Genomic DNA, 21,558 nt, shown 5'->3' on the forward strand with positions numbered 1-21,558 from the left:
GCACTGGGGTAAAGTAAGAGGCAGAGGGAGGAGAGAAGGGAGAAAAGAATAGCTCCATTCCATAAATATCTGGGCCTAAGGATTCCAAATATGAGATGCAGGGTAAGACCAGAGGAAGCATGTAGAGCAATGATAATCACTGTGACTTTTTTTCCCAAAAAAAACTAATTCTTCTTAACCTGCTTCCCAGGCTAGATTTTGTAGAGCTTTGGCTAAAACTTCCAGACATAGAGATTGGCGTGAGGCTGCAATACCAGGACATGACATCTGGGACACACAGGAGATGATGGACAGTGTGTATGCATGGAAACAACAGGATGTGACACCCTGGATACACGGGACACATGATACTGTGGTGACGGGCTGGGGTTTTCTATTAAAGTGATGCTTCGGATCTTTGTAGCAAAAGAAGATGAGGCAGCAGACAGACATCTGCTTGGCTCAAAAGTTCAGGAAGCAACTGGGTCTCAACCAGCCCACTGTGCTTGGGTTAAGGCAGGGTGGGTGGGCAGCGGCAGCAGCAGCAGCCCCTGCCAGACAGCTCTGGCCTGGCCCCCGTGCCAGCCCAGAGCGTGCCCCTTCGGATCCCCCCCTTTCCCATGGCTTCCACTCGGAGTGGAGGTAAGGCAGGCAGAGGCTGGGCAGGCGTGGCCAGCTTGCCTTGTGTGAATGGTTCAGCAGCAGAAGTGCATGAATATGGTATTTCAGAGAAAAAGTCAAAACCCATCCAATGAGCTTCAATTTCCTCTGTTTCTGGTACAAAAAAAAAAAAAAAAAAAGATGAGCGAAAGTGGGGGAGGAAAGAAGAGAAGAAGAGGAAAGAGAAAGTGAGGGGGGGGAGGTAGTAGGAGAGAGAGGAGAATGAGAAAGGATGAAGGAATTTCAGAGCTGCAAGCAGTGCGTGTTCCCTGGGAATTCTATTGTGCCGACTCAGAGGACCCTGTGGGTGTCGATGGGAACCACAACTCTGCTCACTGTGAGGGACGGCAAGAGAGGTCTCGGGAACACTTTGGTGTCCAGTGTTTGGGGCCTGTTTTCCTGCTTGGCCTCTGTGAGAACGCGCTTTTGGGTGTTCACGGGAGGTCTCGGCTCCTTGGCTTTGAATTTGACTTTGTAGCCTCGCACTCCCTGTTTCTGCAAAAGCCGCAAGGTGGCGAGATACTGCACGTTGCCGGGGTTGGGAGGGAACGCCAGGTTTTTCTCAGGCAGGAGGGAACAGGGCAGGCATGTCCGGGCCAGTGGGGAAGGGAAGGGCGGCGTGTTGTTGACCTTAAGGTGCCTGGCCAGTTCAACAGGTCTCTTTTCACCTTTCCGGTCAACTGCTTTCAATCTATATGCACAAGCCACACACTCATCCTTTTCCACACTCTCTCCTGACTGTACCTTCTCTTCTGACTGCAAGAAAAAGTTCTTACTCTTCTTACCCAGAACATCCAAGCCATTGGGGAGTGCAGGTTTCAGGGGGGGCAGGACTAAGAGGGCCTTGGTGGTCAGGGCGTCTGAGGTGGAGAGCCCTTTGTCAGCGCCAACCCCCGGACTCCTGGGGGCCTTGCCCCTGTTGGCCTCAGGGACAGCCCAGTCTTGTGTGCACAAAATAAACTCCTTGATTTGCACACTTTTTCTCTTTCCAGGAATGTAGGTGGGAAAGCAGATTTTACTAATCTCCCTGGAAGCAGTGCTGGAGCCCTGGGGGGACCCCTGGGTCTGGGAGAGGCTGTTCCGATCCTTCTCCAGGCTGCCCTCTGTGTCAGCCCCTGCCTCTACTGTCCCAGCCTCTGTGGGAGGCTTGACCTCGAGGCTCCCTTGGGAGAGATTCACACAGACTAAGCAGCCACTGCTGGCACTTTCTCCTACCCTCGCCTTTTTTGGTTTCTTCCTTGGCCAGATGCAGGCAGTTGGAGAAGTCCTTCCCCAGCCTTGGACCTGCAAATGAAGAACAAGTTACTTTCTAGCGAAGGGGCCCAAACTCTAGTTGCCCCAATTCTGGCCACATCCCCATTTTGCCAGTCTTATGGGAACCAATATTTTTCTTAAAATTGACTCACTTAAAATGTAAAAACCTTTTATTTATTTTTAGTAATAAAAATATTATTATTATTTTTTGAGACAGAGTCTCCCTTTGTTGCCCAGGCTAGAGTGAGTGCCGTGGCGTCAGCCTAGCTCACAGCAACCTCAAACTCCTGGGCTCAAGCGATCCTGCTGCCTCAGCCTCCCAAGTAGCTGGGACTACAGGCATGCACCACCATGCCCAGCTAATTTTTTCTAAATATATTAGTTGGCCAATTAATTTCTTTCTATGTATAGCAGAGACAGGGTCTCATTCTTGCTCAGGCTGGTTTCCAACTCCTGACCTCGAGCAATCCGCCCACCTTGGCCTCCCAGAGTGCTAGAATTACAGGCGTGAGCCACCACGCCTGGCCAAAAAAATATTATTAATAAATAATAAAAATAAAAATATTGGTCTTGCTCTGTCGCCTGAGATAGAGTATAGTAACTCAATCATAGCTCATTGCAACCTCCAACTTCTGGGCTTAAGTGATCCTCTTGTCTCGGCCTCCCAGTAGCTGGGACTACAGGTGCATGCCACCATGCCCGGCTAATTTTTTAAATTTTTTGTAGAGACATGGTCTCCCTATGTTACCCAGGTTGGTCCTGAACTCCTGGCCTCAAGCAATCCTCCTGCCTTGGCCTCCAAAAGTGCTAGAATTATAGGCATGAGCCACTGTGCCCAGCCAAACAAAAACTTTTTTTTTTTTTGAGACAGAGTCTCGCTTTGTTGCCCAGGCTAGAGTGAGTGCCGTGGTGTCTGCCTACCTCACAGCAACCTCAAACTCCTGGGCTCAAGCAATCCTGCTGCCTCAGCCTCCCGAGTAGCTGGGAATACAGGCATGCGCCACCATGGCTGGCTAATTTTTTCTATATATATTAGTTGGCCAATTAATTTCTTTCTATTTATAGTAGAGACGGGGTCTCGTTCTTGCTCAGGCTGGTTTCTAACTCCTGACCTCAAGCTATCCGCCAGCCTTGGCCTCCCAGAGGGCTAGGATTACAGGCCACTGTGCTTGGCCAAGACTGTTGCTTTTAGGTAGCGAGAAAGCAAATAGCAGAGGCAGGTCCTGGGGTGCAGAGGAGTCCTGCATGCCCAAGGCACACCCTGCCCCATCCATGCCCAGAGTCCCCTGGCTGCCCTTGCCACAGGTCACCATTAAAATAGGGTGGCCAGATAAAAATACAGCACCATATTTGTGACACACTTATACTAAATAAGTTAGGTATTGTTTATCTGAAATTCAAATTTACTGGGTGTCCTATATTTTCGTTTGCTTAATATGGCAATCCTGTTTAATCACCAGAAAGACTAAGTTTCCTTATAGTTTCTCTATAGTTTCCTTATAGCTTTAAGTTTAGGATTCTATTATTGATTCTAAGAATAGTTTAAGAATAAGCCCCCAGAGTTCTGAGTAGAACCACCAGGGTAGAAACCCCAGTTCTCCCAGGGAGTTCAGCACAGGGTTAAGGAGCTCAGGTTCTGCAGTTCGGAAGACTCAGACTCAAGCCCTGCCTTGGTCACTTGCTGGCTGGTGGTGGTGACTCAGTCAGTATCCTTATCCCAAAAGTGAGGCTGTTAATACACCTACCTCAGATGGCTATGGAGAGGTTGAATGAATTAACATATGCAAAGCATTTAGTACTGCGCCATCCGCATGCTAAGTGGCTAAAGATACCTAATAACAGGTACCGCTATTATCATCAACAACATTTTACCTGTGTTCTAAGGTTTTCTATATTTCATTGATGCTGCATATTTTGGTAATATTAACTATTTTTGAAAAAAAAAAGTTTTGCATCAAAACATTGATGTGTAAGAGATCTAACTCAAGAAGAAACTCACCGCTTCTTCCCATCCAGTCCTGATGCTAAACTCAGTGACTTTTTCATCTTGTTCAAGTGTAATGTCACTGATATTGAGAAGACAACAAACATGATTCTTTTCTCTTCTTTCATCTGGACAAGTACAGGTGAGTTCAGTTTCTTCTGTGCTTTGAATTTCATTATTTTCACTATTTTCTGTATCAGTCTCATTTTTCTGACAGAGATCCATTATTGTGATGGTTGCTTAAAGTTTTTAACATCTTCTTGCAGTCTGAAAATGTAGATTAAACTTAGTTTTTACTGTTAATTTTTTAAAAAAGCAGTTCAATAACTCAGGTGAAATATTTTCAAGACATCCAGGAATAGACTAAGAATAAATATTACGAAACCATCCATTGCCACAACCACTGGCATTATTTTCCAACATTCCGTCAGGCTTGGGAAAAAAAAAAAAAGATAAGGCTAATTTTAAAGACTAATGGATGCAATTAAAGTCTGACATTAGGAGTGAAGAAAAGACAACAGGAAGACACTAGCACAGCCTCTATCTCCTGCAATGGGGTACAGAGCATAGTAAGGAATGCAGGTTCAAGCATCCCTACTTCTCACTCCAAAGATGTCCAAATGATATTGTGCTACCCCTGAGAGAACTGCAGTGAATACGTCTGATTTATGCACCCCAGCCTCCTTGCCCTCCTCCTTTTCCCCTTCCCAGCAACCCTTGATATTTGGCTTGGGTATCCACAATCTTCTTGGGAACCTGGTGGAGCATGTGGTCTAGGCCATGTCAATCAGTTCCTTATCTTTCCCATACCTCTACCTGTCTGTCCCTGCTCCATTCCCCCAAATAAATACTGGTTCTCAAAAAGAAAAGGAAAAAAAAAAATCAAAATAACAAGTGTTGGCAAGGATATAGAAAAACCAGAACCCTCATTCATTGCTGGTGGCAATGAAAATTGGTTTTCGGAAATGTCTGGAAGACGGTTTGGTAGCTACTCAAAAAGTGAAACAGCTGAGCACCACAAAAGTCTTGCGATAAAAGAAAAGAAAAAAAATTTTCTAAACTAATAATAAATAAATAATTAAAGAAAAAAAAAGTTAAACAAAATTACCATCAAACCCAGAAATTCTGCTCCTAGGAATATACTTAAGAGAATCGAAAACAGGCATTCAAACAAAAACTTGTACATAAATGTTCATAGCAGTAAAGTTCATAATAGCCAAAAAGTGGAAACAACCCAACTGTTTACGAGGAATGAACAGATAAACAAAATGGGGCATATTCATGCAAAGGAATATTATGGAATATTCCTTAATATTGAGGCAATATTGAGGAATATTGCCTCAAAAAGCAATGAAATCCTGACACATGCTACAATGTGGATGAACTCTGAAAACATTAGGCTAAGTGAAAGAAGCCAGATACAAAAGACCACATAGTGCATGAATCCATTTAAATAAAAAAATCCAAAATAGGTAAATCCACAGAGACAGTAATATTAGGGTTGCTAGGGGATGCAGGGGAGGAAGAAATTGGGAGGCATTGGGTTTCTTTTGGAAGGATGAAAATGCTCTGGAATTAGGTAGTGGTCATTTATGGTTGCACAAGATTGTGAGTATACTAAAAACTACCAGTGAATGATATTTTAATTAAAATAGTAAGTTTTATACATGAATTTTTTTTTTTTTTTTTTTGAGACAGAGTCTCGCTTTGTTGCCCAGGCTAGAGTGAGTGCCGTGGAGTCAGCCTAGCTCACAGCAACCTCAAACGCCTGGGCTCGAGCGATCCTTCTGCCTCAGCCTCCCGAGTAGCTGGGACTACAGGCATGCGCCACCATGCCCGCCTAATTTTTTACATATATATATCAGTTGGCCAATTAATTTCTTTCTATTTATAGTAGAGACGGGGTCTCGCTCTTGCTCAGGCTGGTTTTGAACTCCTGACCTCGAGCAATCCGCCCGCCTCGGCCTCCCAGAGAGCTAGGATTACAGGCGTGAGCCACCGCGCCCGGCCTTATACATGAATTTTATCTCAATGAAAAAATGGGTTCACAAGTAGGCTTGTGATCTAAGCTGGATCGATCAAAATGCATCACAGAACCTTTGTGGGGGCTGATGGTACAAAAATACTCTCTTGGCGCTGCTTGTTGTAAAAGAAAAAGTATATAGCCCTAGAAGCTACTTAAAATCATTTCTGGATTGTAAGTGCTGGTTCATAAGGTAACCAGTGGGAGGTGAAGCTGAAAAAGAAAAAGGCAAAGCAAATAGTTAACAGAAATCCATAGGCTTTGGCTTCCGGTAAAGAAAGAAGCTTCTACTGGACCAAACTTCCAAAAGGTAATAACTAAAAACAATGGACAAAATATAAAAAACTTGCTGAAGGCACTGGAGAGCATCCAAAACAAGCAGGCACCAGAGGAGTCTAGACTTGGAGAAAGGGAATGACCTGGGTTAGTTTCTACAGCTTTTTGTCTGAAGATAGGCATAAGCTTGGAGAAGCAAGGGAGAGTTCAGGGCAACTAAAGTAGATGGAGAGTGGAGTGGGGGAAATTCTGAAAAGGAGAAAGCCAGAAGAGCAGGGTATCCCAAAATTCCATACAGAAATTCTTCTCAAATCTCTGGCTGACATATGTACAGGTCAGATTCCAAGCAGCCCAGATGAAGCTGATAGAACTAGACAGAGATTTTTAAAGCAGAAATAGAGTATATAGTGTGAATCCAGACAAAATAACTACCTGATTTTAAAAGATCAGAATCCTTCAGAGGCATATAATAGAATCCAGAGTTTGTACAGTGTCCAGGATTTAGTCCAAAACTACTGGACTCATGGAGAAACAAAATATAACTCATGGTGAGATGACCCAGTTGTTGGAATTAGCAGACAGGATTTTAAAACATTTAAAATATGACTATTTAAATATGACTATTTTCAAGGATGTAAATGAAAATATGCTCATAATGAATTAGCAAGTAGGAAATCTAGTAGAGAAACAAAAACCATTTATTAAAAATAGGAACTCTAGAAATGAAAAATACAACACCTGAAATTTTAAAATAGCAGCATATTGGAAAGGACAAAAGAAAAGTCATAAACTTGAAAACAGATCAATAGAAATTATCCAATATGAAAATATAGAGAAAAAAGAATTTACAAAATGAACAGAGCCTCAGGGACCTGTGGGACAATATTAAATAGCCTAAATCACATACAACTGGCCTCCCTATAAGAGAGGAGAGAGAGAATGAGGCAAAAATAATTTCAGAAGACATAATTTATGACTGAAATTTTTCTAAATATGGTAAAAAAAAAATTATAGATTTAAGAAGTTCAGTGAATCCCAAGAAGGATAAATAAAAACAAAACCACATCTAGCCATATCAGAGTCAAACTTCTGAAAACCAAAGATAGAAAAGTCCTGAAACCAGTTATTAGAAAAACTTCCTATCACATAAAAATAATATGTTAACTTCTCATCAAAAATAATAGAGGCTACAGAGAGTAAAATAACTTCATTAAATGCCAAAAGAAAAAAAAATGGCCACACAAAATTCTATACTCAATGAAAACATCTTTCAAGAATGAAAGCAAAATAAAACATTTTTAGATAAACAAAAACTGAGAATAGGACTCTGGGAGGCCGAGGCAGGAAGACTGCTTGAGCTCAGGAGTTAGAGACCAGTCTGAGCAAGAGTGAGACCCCCGTCTCTACTAACAATAGAAAATATTAGCCTGGCATGGTGGTGCGCCCATGTAGTCCCAGCTACTTGGGAGTCTGAGGCAGGAGGATCGCATGAGCCCAGGAGTTTGAGGTTGCTGTGAGCTAGGCTGACGCCAGGGTACTCTACTCAGGGCAACGGAGTGAGACTCTGTCTCAGAAAAAAGAAAAGAAAGTTCTTCCTTACACTGGACCAACACTGGTTTCCACACCCATCATGTCCTCTACCCCTTGGCCCTAGTTCTGCTCTCCAGGGCAAGGCTTCGTGATGGGAAGTGCATGGATGGCTTCAGGAGGTCTATGACACCTATGAACATGCCTCCATCAAAATCACAACGTGGTCTCTCAGTACAAAAGAGTGAAGAATTGATCCTGAGACTTCCCATTGTCTCAACATCCCAACAACCCTCTTAAACAGTTCCAGGTACTCTTCTCTCTTCCAGGGTACCCAACTCCAGCTCCTTCAACTATTCGTCACACACCACAAGAGTATGTGAAGTCTGAGGGGACACCAGCTAGTACATATAGAGAGAGGAACAGCAGAGGCCAAAAGATATGATACTGAGTAAACCCCTATTTTGTAGAAATTGAACCCAGTGAGGGTACCAGAAGAGGCTCTAGTCCCATTCTATTACAAAGTAGCAGTATAAACCCAGGTAACAATAATAATTTAATAAAAACACACACTGTCATGTATCTGTTACCAGGTGCCAGGCATGGTTATATATACTTTACCTGTTATAAACAGAGCATTTTTATAAGTGCTTTACTCATATAACACAGGTTCATGAAAGCTCTATTGACTCCTCCTAACCCAAACTAAGAATCATCCCTGTGTCAGCACACCCAGAAATATTAGTCAAAAGGTCAGATGACTACATACCAGATCACTAGATGCTCCTTCAGAACTCTGGTGCTCTTCAAGCAGGATCAGGATGTTCCACTACTAAAGGAGAATATTGGTGGTCTTTTCCTAATTAAAAAGAAATTCAGTTAGTGGATAGAACAGTCTTCATTTTAAGCTTCCCTTCTATAAACATACCTTTATTACCCACTCTTGTCTTCTAGCTCATGTTAGCAAATGACAAACAGAAATCTATAAGAAGCAATCAAAGATCAACTAAGAGAGTGGATGGATGTGTGATTCTTGCAAATTGCATGCAGTTTTACTTTTATGTTGGAATGCAGAAATCTACATTGATGTCATATTTTCTGGTAGTAAAATTATACCTAACTTACAGATTTGAGGTCACTCAAGAGTTCATGCTATCCATTTCTTGGCTTCCACTGAGCTTTACAACATGATTCAGCTTCAGAATCATAGGTATAAAGCATACATCAGAGTCCATACTAATGTTTTCCACCACATCAAGAAAACACAAAGGGCAAGATGGCGGACGAATAACACCGCCAGACAGAGTGTCTCTGCAAAAAAGACAGATTCTAGCAGAAATTAGAGGAAAGAAGCAAGAAGACGAGCATACAGCGGACAAGGGCCGGAAGGAGGGGTACCTGAGACCCCGGGAGACTCCACGGGAGGAGGCTGCGGAGGAGAACTGGAGGCTGAGACCACCGGAGCAGCCCAGAGACCAGCGGCAAGGGTAGGTGGATTCGCTGTTTCCCCTCCCCTGCATTCGGGACTGCTGGTGGGCTCCCCAGCGGGTGGAGAGACCTGCGGTCACCAGCCCAGAGACTGCCGCCGCCTGCCAATGGTGAGCCTGTAGCAGACGTGGCACCAGGTTCCCAACTTCCTCCGGGCACCTCCGTGTGCACAGACCCGAGCCGTGCAGCAGGAGGCACCTCCAGGGAACGGGACCTTCCCGTTTGGGACCCTACACCTGACTCAGGGGAACTCAGACTGTGAGCTCCCTACCTGCCCGCCCTCCCAGGTGCTGCTGGCACCGTGCTCCCAGGAGAATGGTGCCGACTCAGAGACTGACAGACATAGACCCAGCTTGGGCTCCCTGTGGGTGAATTGGAACCGGAAATCCTCTCCCTGGTGGGGATACAGTTTGAACTCTGGGACCCAGAGGTCGGACCTGCAGACCAGATCCCCTGCAACGAGGGCTAGCATTGCCCGGGGCACAGAAGGGTTATACATGAACAGCCTACTGAGGTCTGTGTGCCTCCAGGGGCGGATAGGCGTCCTAGAGGGCAACCCTCCTCCCAGGAGGAGGCCGTGCGCCCAACCCAGGTGGCCTTCCTGTGCAGGGAACCTCCCCGCCGGCATCACAGTCCGGGGAGGCCTGGTGGCTTGTGGTCTGGCCTGCTGGCAGAGGCCCAGGAGTAGCTGTGGAGTTGGGGAGGGTGGAAAGAAGCGAGGCCCGCTCCAGACTGCGGGTCTCAGACAGCCCCACCCCCACACACAGACTTTCTGGCTGAGCGGGACCATTCCAGCCCCGCCCTGACAGCTTTCCCTGGAAGCAGAGAACAGAACTTTGACCCCTGCTAACAGCCTGAGGGCAGGCTTACCCAACCCAGCTCCGCCCAGAACAAGAGCTGTTAACAGGACACAAAATCAACAGTATAGCCTGTTCCTCCAAGCAAACGCCACCTACTGACAGGGACGGCATCTTGCACAGCCTTTCCACGGCACCCACTGACTCAATATACAGGGAGTGGTCCAATTTCACCCACAGACACCACCTAACGCCTCAGAAACTAAACAAGGTGTGTGAATACCCAAACAATAACCTAAGGAAAGAAACAACAACTGATCGACATGGTAAGAAATCAGCGAAAGAACTCAGGAAATATGAAGAACCAAATGGAAAACACACCCCCAAAGAGGAGCACCAGCCCCCTAGAAATGAACACCGACCAAAATCAGGCAACCAATATGACAGAAGAGGAATTTCGTATGTGGATCATAAGAACACTCACCCAGCTGCAACAACAACTCAATAACCAACACAAAGAAACCACAAAAAGTCTCCAGGATATGGGAAAAGAAATAGACACAATGAAGAAAAGTGTAACCAAACTCCTGGAAATGAAGAATCAATTCAAGGAACTACAAAATACAGTGGAAAGTCTCAAGAACAGGGTAGATCAAACAGAAGAAAGAATCTCAGAGCTTGAAGATAACACCCTCCAATTAAATAAATCAGTCACAGAAATAGAGCAGAGAAACAAGAGAAAAGAGCAAAGCCTACAAGAGTTGTGGTATTATGTGAAGAAACCTAATGTGAGGGTCATAGGCTTACAAGAAGGGGAAGAAGACAACACTCAAGGGTTGGACAAGCTGTTTCAAGATATAATAGAGGAAAATTTCCCAGGCCTTGCTCAAAATCTTGATATAAAAGTTCAAGAAGCTCAGAGGACCCCTGGGAGATTCAACACAAACAGGAAGACCTCACGATATGCAGTCATCAGACTGACCAAAGTATCAACTAAAGAGGCCCTTCTAAGAGCTCTAAGACAAAAGAAGCAAGTAACATACAAGGGAAAGCCAATTCGAATAACATCAGACTTCTCTAATGAGACTTCACAAGCAAGGAGAGACTGGGGCCCCATTCTCACTCTTTTGAAACAAAACAATGCCCAGCCTAGAATATTATTCCCTGCAAAACTAAGCTTCGTATATGAAGGAGAAATAAAAACATTCTCAGACAAGCAAAGGCTCAGAGAATTCACCAAGACAAGACCAGCCCTACAAGAAGTACTTAAAACAGCATTACGCACGGAACATGATAATAATAACCCACGAATATAAAAACAACCAAAACCCAAAGATATTAAAGGCCAGATATTACTATGGCTCAAGACAGAAATCATAGCAACAACATCCAACCCAACAGAATGATCAGTAATCTACCTTACCTATCAGTTCTCACAATAAATGTGAATGGCTTAAACTCTCCACTCAAGAGACATAGGCTGGCTGAATGGATAAGAAAATACAGGCCAAGTATATGCTGTCTTCAGGAAACACATCTAACCTGCAAGGATGCATATAGACTAAAAATAAAAGGGTGGAGATCAATATTCCAAGCAAATAGAAGCCAAAAGAAGGCTGGTGTGGCAGTTCTAATTTCAGACAATTTAGTTTTTAAACCAACAAAAGTAGTAGAAGACAAAGAGGGTCATTATATAATGGTGAAGGGCACAGTCCAACAAGAAGAGATAACAATTTTAAATATATATGCCCCCAACTTAGGTGCACCCAGATTCATAAAGCAAACCTTACTGGAGCTAAGCAAATGGATTAATAGCAACTCCATAATCGCCGGAGATTTCAACACCCCACTGACGGCACGAGACAGATCCTCCAAACAGAAAATTAATAAAGAAATAATGGACTTAAACAAAACTCTAGAACAATTGGGTCTGACAGATATCTACAGAACATTCTACCCAAAATCCACTGAATATACGTTCTTCTCATCAGCTCACGGGACATTCTCTAAGATTGACCATATCCTAGGACACACAGAAAATCTCAAGAAATTTAAAAAAATAGAAATCATACCATGTACCTTCTCAGATCACAGTGGAATAAAACTAGAAATCAACCCTAACAGAAACTCACATTTCTACACAAAAACGTGGAAATTAAACAACCTCCTACTAAAGGACTACTTCGTAAATGAAGAAATCAAGACCGAAATAAAAAAGTTCTATGAAGAAAATGACAATGGAGAGACAAGTTATCAACTCCTCTGGGACACAGCTAAAGCAGTTCTGAGAGGAAAGTTTATCTCCATAAATGCCTATAACCAAAAGACAAGAAGATCACAAATAGACAATCTAATGAAACGACTCAAAGAGCTGGAAAAAGAAGAACAGACCAACCCCAAACCCAGCAGAAGAAGTGAAATCAACAAGATCAAATCAGAACTAAACGAAATTGAAAACAGGGAAGCTATTCAGGAGATTAATAAAACAAAAAGTTGGTTCTTTGAAAAAGTAAACAAAATTGACACACCATTGGCTAAGCTAACGAAAAGCAGAAAAGAGAAATCTCTAATAAGCTCCATCAGGAATAAAAAAGGAGATATCACAACTGATCCCAAAGAGATACAAGATACAATTTATGAATACTACAAAAATCTTTATGCACACAAACTAGAAAATGTGGAGGAAATGGACAAATTTCTAGAAACACACAGCCTCCCTAGGCTCAACCAGGAAGAAATAGATTCCCTGAACAGACCAATCTCAACAGCTGAAATAGAAACAGCAATTAAAAATCTCCCTAAAAAGAAAGTCCCGGTCCAGATGGCTTCACACCTGAATTTTATCATACTTACAAAGAAGAACTAGTACCTATCTTGCAGAAACTATTCCACAACATCGAGAAGAACGGAAACCTCCCCGACACCTTTTATGAAGCGAATATTACTCTGATACCAAAACCAGGAAAGGATGCAACAAAAAAAGAAAACTACAGACCAATATCCCTAATGAATATAGATGCAAAAATTTTCAACAAAATCTTAGCTAACCGAATCCAGACACTTATCAAAAAAATAATCCACCACGACCAAGTGGGCTTCATCCCAGGGATGCAGGGATGGTTCAACATACGTAAATCTATAAATGCAATTCACCACATCAACAGAAGCAAAAACAAAGACCACATGATTCTTTCAATAGATGCAGAAAAAGCTTTTGACAAAATTCAACACTCTTTCATGATACGAACACTTAAGAAAATAGGCATAGAAGGGACATACCTAAAAATGATACAAGCCATATATGACAGACCCATAGCCAACATCATACTGAATGGGGAAAAATTGAAATCATTCCCACTTAGAACTGGAACCAGACAAGGCTGCCCACTATCTCCACTTCTGTTCAACATAGTACTGGAAGTCTTGGCTACAGCAATCAGACAGGAAAATGGAATCAAAGGCATCCAGATAGGGGCAGAAGAGATCAAACTTTCACTGTTTGCTGATGATATGATATTGTATCTAGAAAACCCCAAGGATTCAACCAAGAAACTCCTGGAACTGATCAATGAATTTAGTAAAGTCTCAGGATACAAAATCAATACACAGAAATCAGAGGCATTCATATACGCCAACAACAATCTAATTGAGAACCAAATCAAAGACTCAATTCCCTTCACAATAGCAACAAAGAAATTAAAGTACCTAGGAATATACTTAACCAAGGACGTAAAAGACCTCTACAGGGAGAACTATGAAATACTGAGGAAGGAAATAGCAGAGGATGTAAACAGATGGAAATCCACACCGTGCTCGTGGATCGGCAGACTCAGTATCATCAAAATGTCTATACTATCCAAACTGATCTACAGATTCAATGCAATACCTATTAAAATCCCATCAGCATTCTTCACAGATATAGAAAAAATAATTTTACGCTTCGTATGGTACCAAAGACCCCGAATATCAAGAGCAATTCTAGGCAACAAAAACAAAATGGGAGGCATTAATATGCCAGATATCAAACTATACTACAAAGCTGTAGTAATTAAAACAATATGGTATTGGCACAAAAATAGGAATATTGACCAGTGGAACAGATGTGAGAATCCTGATATAAAACCATCCTCATATAGCCATCTCATCTTTGACAAAGCAGATAAAAACATACGCTGGGGAAAAGAATCCCTCTTCAATAAATGGTGCTGGGAAAACTGGATAGCCACCTGTAGAAGGCTAAAACAGGACCCACACCTTTCACCTCTCACAAAAACCAACTCATGCTGGATAACAGACTTAAACCTAAGGTATGAAACCATTAGAACTCTAGAGGAAAACGTTGGAAACACTCTCCTAGACATCGGCCTGGGCAAAGAGTTTATGAAGAAGTCCCCAAAGGCAATCAAAGCAGCAACAAAAATAAATAAATGGGACATGATCAAACTACAAAGCTTCTGCACAGCCAAAGAAACAGTCATGAAAGTAAACAGACAACCTACAGAATGGGAGAAAATTTTTGCATCCTATGCATCCGATAAGGGACTGATAACTAGAATATACTTAGAACTCACGAAAATTAGGAAGAAAAAAATCAAATAACCCCATTAAAAAGTGGGCAAAGGACTTGAACAGAAATTTCTCTAAAGAAGACAGAAGAATGGCCAACAAACATATGAAGAAATGCTCAACATCTCTAATCATCAGGGAAATGCAAATCAAAACCACAATGAGATATCACTTAACCCCAGTGAGAATGGCCTTTATCAAAAAATCTCCAAACAATAAATGCTGGGGTCGTTGTGGAGAGAGAGGAACACTCCTACACTGCTGGTGGGACTGCAAACTAGTTCAACCTCTGTGGAAAGCAATATGGAGATACCTTAAAGCGATACAAGTGAATCTACCATTTGATCCAGCAATCCCATTGCTGGGCATCTACCCAAATGATCCAGTGACACTCTACAAAAAAGACACCTGCACTCGAATGTTTATAGCAGCACAATTCATAATTGCAAGGCTGTGGAAACAGCCCAAGTGCCCATCAATCCAAGAATGGATTAATAAAATGTGGTATATGTATACCATGGAGTACTATTCAGCTCTAAGAAACAATGGTGATATAGCACATCTTATATTTTCCTGGTTAGAGCTGGAACCCATACTACTAAGTGAAGTATCCCAAGAATGGAAAAACAAGCACCAGATATATTCTCCAGCAAACTGGTATTAACTGAGTAGCACCTAAGTGGACACATAGGTACTACAGTAATAGGGTATTGGGCAGGTGGGAGGGGGGAGGGGGGCGGGTATATACATACATAATGAGTGAGATGTGCACCATCTAGGGGATGGTCATGATGGAGACTCAGACTTTTGGGGGGAGGGGGGAAATGGGCATTTCTTGAAACCCTAAAATCTGTACCCCCATAATATGCCGAAATAAAAAAAAAAAAAAAAGAAAAGAAAACACAAAGATTACAGTCAAAATGCTGCCATGGGAAATGCATTTGCAGAAGCCAACCATAAAAATGGATTTGAAGTACAAAGCAGGAAAGCTCACAGATGTAAGCCAGATGGCATTAAACTCGATTATACAAGCTATTGAAGTGACTAGAACCAAAATGTGCAAAGAAATTGTTGACTGATCTCTAAGCCCCCAAAGTACATGGATAAACAAGAATAAACCCAAAGAAAAACTCATCAAAGAACTTAAGATATTTGGGAATGAAATAAAGGAAGTGAATGAGAGTCTGAGAAATACAGCCTATGGAAATTCACCATGATCCAGAAGATACCCTTTCTAGTAGCATTTAAAGACAGAAATACAATGGTAATTATTAGCCAAAGAAGTGTTAGATGGTTTACTTTATTTTACCAGTAACATACGCTATTATGATTTGCTTCAAAATAATCCTGCTAGGTAGGGTGTGAGGTTTTGATTAGGCAGGGAATAATGAAACATAAGTGCCATGAGTTCTGTTTGTTGTAGATGGACCTGAGGACATGTAATTGCAGATTAACTGTACTATTAGAGATTAATTGTACTATTGTCTCTTCTTTTATGTGTGTGAAACTTTTCATAATAAATTTTTAAGCCATTAAAAGTCATTTAAGCCATTTAAGTCAGAGGGGTTCGAGAAATGAAATGTGGAAGCCAGGGTACCATGAAATTTGACCTTGAGCAAACTGAAATATATCAAAGGATGGATAACATAGTTTAAGTTGGAGTAAAGATTTTGAACAAGGACTTACTGAACAAAAAACCAGGTGTGCAACAAAGGCATAATAAACCAGATATGAGTGTTCATGAAGGTAATTTAGAGGAACTCCATAAATAATTGTCCAATTATTTGTAAGTCAGTACATAAGGCCTCCTGATGGAATTTACTGAACTGCCAAGAAACACAGAAAAAGGCCTGTGCACAGAGGCTCACGCCTATAATCCCAGCACTCTGGAAGGCCAAGGCAGGAGGATGACTTGAACTGAGGAGTCTGAAACCAGCCTGAGCAAGAGCAAGACGCCATCTATACCAAAAATATAAAAATTAGCCAGGCATGATGGCACAAGCCTATAGACCCAGCTACTCCAGAGGGCTGAGGCAGGAGGATCCCTTGAGGCCAGGAGTTTGAGGTTGCAGTGAGCTATGATGACACCACTGCACTCTACCCAGGGCGACAGAGCAAGATTCTGTCTAAAAAAAAAGCTATAACCCAATCTCGATTAAAACTGAGGTTGAGGTCAACTATAACTTCTAGACATTTTTCCTACAGGAATGGCTAGAAGTCCTTGTCGTCTGCAGTCCATATCCTCCATGCTGTTGATTTTCCTTTTTGTTTCTTTTTCTTTAGACCTTGTTTACACCAAATTTGCTTCTTTTTCTTTATTCATTTTGTTTTAGCTAATTAGACCCACAAACATATAAGATCCTTATAAAATTTCCCCTTCTTGGTTTTGGACTATCATCTAACCTGCTTAGATCATTCAGAATCTGACTCTGAAAACCTTCAGTTTGGCCATTCCTTCCTGCTTTAAGACTCCATTAATGCCATGAGCATATGTGCTGTATCTTCATCTATATCACTAACAAAAATATTAAAGAGAACAGGGCAAAGGAAAATGTCCTGTGGATATCCCTTCCACTGGGACACTTACTAATTATTCAACAAGCTGCAAATTAACCTCACTCTACAATTATTTGGCCTACATTTCTAATTCTCATCTACAGGAGTCCAGATCCATCCATTTAGGTAATCCTAATTTAAAAAGACAAGGAACCTACAAAGAGTTATGGAAGTTTACATTAACATTGATGTCTCAATTTCTTTACATTTTCTATATATCAAGTATAAAAGAATAGGTTCCAAATTGTGAATTCCAAACAAGCAGTGTGGCTACCTAGAGTGGTATGTGGAAAAGGATCTTAAAACCTGACCACTGCAGGAAAAAGTTCTGTGCTTGATTAATGGTGTCTGCCAGGAAATAAATAAGAGTAGTGGCACAAGTAACATATTTTTGCCATTGTCTGTCTATACAGTCAGGTCACAAACACCTTACCCTAGATTCCTGCACCTGGCCGACACATTCCCAATCTATTAATGGTGGGACGAATGTTGATGGGCCACAAGAGACCAAAGCCCAGCCAGCTTTCACACCCTGTTTATGTCAAAAGCAGGTTGTAATTCCTGAAAACCCCTTATTACCTTGCCCCAACTTCTCATTGGCTCTATGCTGTACCCACACCCTCATCTTCCTAGAAGCTACAGGTTTAAAGGTATCTTCAATATGTTGTTAAAATTTCAGCCAGGGCCGTATTCTCTTGTGTGTGGGGGAAGAGAATTTCAGCCAGGGTAAGATGGGTTTCTGGCACCCTCTGTTGGAGTTGGAACGACTTCAACAGAGTCCTTAACAATATGTGTCCTTAACAATATGTGTTGAATGAAGAAATAAATAAATAGAAACACTGATACCCATGGTGGAAATTAAGTTTCTTAATACACAGCTAATCGTCACTCATATGAACTAGTTAGATGGGTGTTAAAGATCAGCCTGGGAATGCTGATCACTGGCAACATAGTTTCTACAAGAAAATCTCGCTGGAAGTCCTATTTAACTGACAGTTTTGGAACACACTAGACAAGCTGTATCTTTGCTTCCAAGTCAAGCACACGCACAACCAACTTGCACAATCTGTTCACATTTTCAAGTGTATGTCATCTTCCCATGTTAAATTATTCGTGCCTTGCTTACGACATGCCCAGAGGGCACAGCCACTTTGATTAAGTGTTCATAGAACGATCCCTAGGAGCACGGTTTCTAAACCATCCTTTCAGGTGAGACCAGGTCTGCTCCGATCCCAGTCTTCCACTCCTCCCCCTTTTCAACTCAGACTAATTAATTCACTAAGTGCCTAGCACTGGGAATAAAATAAAAAGTAACGCCCGTCTTCTCAGCTCTCACACAGCTTACGGTCTCTCCAGGAACGTGTAAATCATCAACCACATACACTCCACCTGTAGCGCCTAAAGCACACCTGGCTGCTCCTCCTCCTCTTCCCACAGCCCCGCCCCCTCCCCACACGACCCCCCGTTTTCCCATCAGGCTCCTCCCCTCCTTCCGTGGTCCTATTTCTTCCTCATCCAGCTCCTCTCCTTCCTCCAGCAGTTCCTACCGTGCCACACAGCCCTTCTTCCAACAGCTATTCCATTCGGGAAAACGTCCCCGCTGGTCCCACCAATCTCTTCCCCTTCCTCCATTGACCACGCCCCCACGACCAAGAGCCCCGCCCCCAACGGTTCCTCCCGCCGCCCCGCCCACCTTGGTGCAGCCCCTGGTCCTCACTACCGCGTCCCCTTTGCTTCCACACGTCAGAGGGTCGCTTCCTTCCAAACGGCGCAAGGCCTTTCGCTCTGTCGCCCGCGCAGTGGCCGAGGGCCTTGCCCCGGGCGCGGGGAAGCGGCCGCTCACACCCGCATGTGGGTCTGGGCGAGGTGGAAGGCCCCGCGCCAGCTAGTCCCGGCCGGCGGGCTAGCACTAAGAGCAGACGGCTGCCGGCCGGCCGTTGCCTGGGTTACGGCCGCGCTGGGGGCGGGGCCGCGGGCTTTGCGGCGGAAGTGACGTGAGCAGCGCCGCGCCACAAAGCCGAGCGCCGGAGGCTGGTGTCGGGGACTGTGGAGGCGGGGCGAGGTGGAGGCGGATCCCCGGCCTCGCACTTCTCCGCAGCTCCTGGAAGCCGCGGGCAACTTGAAGAGGTACGCTTAGCCGTGACGTCAGGCCAGGGACGGGGACGGTGGGGCTGGAGGCGCGAACTGCAGCTGCTGGGGCAGCCGTCCCAACCTCGTACCGCCGGCGTCTAGGCGCGCAAGCTCTGTGGGGGACTCTCCCGTGCCTTCTGGGACCCCTAGCAGATGCTACACGGCCAAAAATGCCCCCAAATTTTGCCAGCTGACCCCTAGGGCAGAGTCGCCCCTGCCCGCATTGAGAACTGCCCTGCTGGTTTCCCAGTAGCGCAAACTTCAAAGGCCCAAAACTTCATGGCAGCATCCCTCACTTAACTGGGACAGTACTAAGGTTGAATTTCATGTCCTATCAGTTGATAATTTGGTTTGCTTCTCCTTTAATTCTGTTCAACACAGTTTGAAGCTACCCAATTAAGATAAGGATTTGAATTTGTCACGCAACTTATAAAGCTACTTTCTCAGTTTCTGGGGAGTAGCTTAACTGAAGTTTACTAAATGAATATTAAACAACTTGACTAAAGCACATTCTCGTAAGTACATGTGGAAGTTGGAAGATCTGGAAACCGGTTTCCTACGTGCTAATTGTGTCTGCATACCCCAATGTGAAATCTGCTGGGGATCACTTTTTATATTTAGCAGATAAAAAGCCTGATAGCATGATTGAGCAGAAACGTTAAGGGACAAGTGTTTGGCTAGTCAAGCTTATAAAATGCCAACACAGAGATTGAGACAAGGTACCAGAAACTAGAGGAATAAGATCCCAAATAGCAAAAGGGATGTTTCAAGAAGAGAGAAAGTAGGGGGCAGGGAATATATGGAACTGTACTTTCTGCTCAGTTTTGCTGTGAACCTAAAAGCTGCTCTTTAAAAAATAAAATCTATTCAATGAAAAAATAAGAGAAAGGAAAGACTGACCAGGGTAGGTGGTCAGTAGTAAAAGCCCTGTTGAAGGGAAGAAAGAGGAATTTAATCCCTGTAACGAAAGGTCCCTCTCCGAGGATGGAAAGCAAGTGATTCGGTCTGAAAGAATACACTAAAAAGGGCATACTTATAGTTAGCGTAATTTCCAAAACATAACGTGGGCTGTATTCTTGTAGCCTCAGAAATACTGCAGAAAATTCCAGAAATTCTGATTTACTGAGGAATTGATCTGAAATGCTAGCCTCATTTTCAAACTAGCCTCATTTTTCATCCTGGCATGCCTATGCTGAGAGCCCTCTAGTGGTTTCTTTTATTAAGAACCTAAAGCCATCAACTGTTAAATACTTCAAATTACCTGGAAGGTGACATGGGAACAAAGGGTAACCTATTCCATTTCTGAAGTATTAGCATTCTTCAAAAATTTTATTAAGCGATTCTCTTAAGGCCATAACCATTCAAAAGGAATATGTGAGATAGAAGAAATCAAATGCTATTGAGCCAGTCACTTTGGAGGGACATTGAAAGCCTTTTTGGCAGTACTGTGACAGAAATGGCAGTGAACTTGGCCCTGTATTCTAAAGTAAAAGAGCAAGATGCCATGTGTTCTGTTCAGAGTGGTTGTTAGACCACTCTGACAGAGTGTGTGTGTCTCTGGGAAGGGAAAATAAACTGCCCACCTTTTCTAGAGACTATAATCACTGATGTACTTTCACTCTAGAATGGCCATTTCTGCTTCCCACCTTTAGATCACTCATTTCTCCCCAACCCACCCCTGCCAAGATTATCATTTATGGGCCTAGCATGGTGGCTCAGGCCTGTAACCCTAGTACTGTGGGAGGCCAATGCGGGAGGATTGCTTGAGCTCAGGAATTGTAGACAAGCCTGAGCAAGAGCAGACCCTGTCTATACTATAAATAGAAAGAAATTAGCCAAACTAAAAATAGGAAAAAATTAGCCTGGCATGGTGGTGTGTGCCTGTAGTCCCAGCTACCTGGGAGGCTGAGGCAGGAGGATCGCCTGAGTCCAGGAGTCTGAGGTTGCTGTGAGCTAGGCTGACACCACGGCACTCACTCTAGCCTGGGCAACAAAGTGAGACTCTGTCTCAAAAAAAAAAATTTACCATTTATGTACTTAAAAGAATTTTTTTTTAAGAAATGAAGTTTTGTTATGGTGCCCAAGGCTGGATTCAAATTCCTGGGCTCAAGCAAACCTTCCACTTCAGCCTCCTGAGTAGCTGGGATCACAGGCAAACACCACCAAGCCTGGTCCATTTAAGTATTTTTATAGTAACACTTGCTAAGGGACTGATAGAGACCAGGAAATGTAAAAATCCTTACCATGTTCCCAACTATGTAGCACATTTCTTGTCCTCTCCCCATCACCTAATCTGTGAAATGGTTGTAGTAGTGGGT

The 21,558-nt window shown here is 43.2% G+C and overlaps 1 protein-coding gene across 2 annotated transcripts; it reads right to left on the reverse strand.

Annotated features, from left to right (window-relative positions):
• Nucleotides 1–731: 731 nt before the first annotated feature.
• On the reverse strand, nucleotides 732–19,066 carry C20H16orf46 (chromosome 20 C16orf46 homolog). 2 transcript variants are annotated; one of them, XM_012746563.3, is made up of 4 exons: nucleotides 18,804–19,066; nucleotides 8,473–8,562; nucleotides 3,893–4,144; nucleotides 732–1,923 (listed from the first exon to the last, which is right to left on the reverse strand). In XM_012746563.3, the coding sequence occupies exons 3-4, from the start codon at nucleotides 4,100–4,102 to the stop codon at nucleotides 931–933; spliced, it is 1,203 nt and encodes a 400-aa protein (XP_012602017.1). In that variant the 5' UTR covers nucleotides 4,103–4,144; nucleotides 8,473–8,562; nucleotides 18,804–19,066; the 3' UTR covers nucleotides 732–930. The 2 variants fall into 2 exon arrangements, with proteins under 2 accessions (XP_012602017.1, XP_012602018.1); XM_012746564.3 differs by lacking the exon at nucleotides 18,804–19,066 and adding an exon at nucleotides 18,658–18,755.
• Between the last annotated feature and the right edge of the window lie 2,492 nt (nucleotides 19,067–21,558).

Source organism: Microcebus murinus, chromosome 20, assembly GCF_040939455.1.
Source record: "Microcebus murinus isolate Inina chromosome 20, M.murinus_Inina_mat1.0, whole genome shotgun sequence".
Taxonomy (NCBI): Eukaryota; Metazoa; Chordata; class Mammalia; order Primates; family Cheirogaleidae; genus Microcebus; species Microcebus murinus.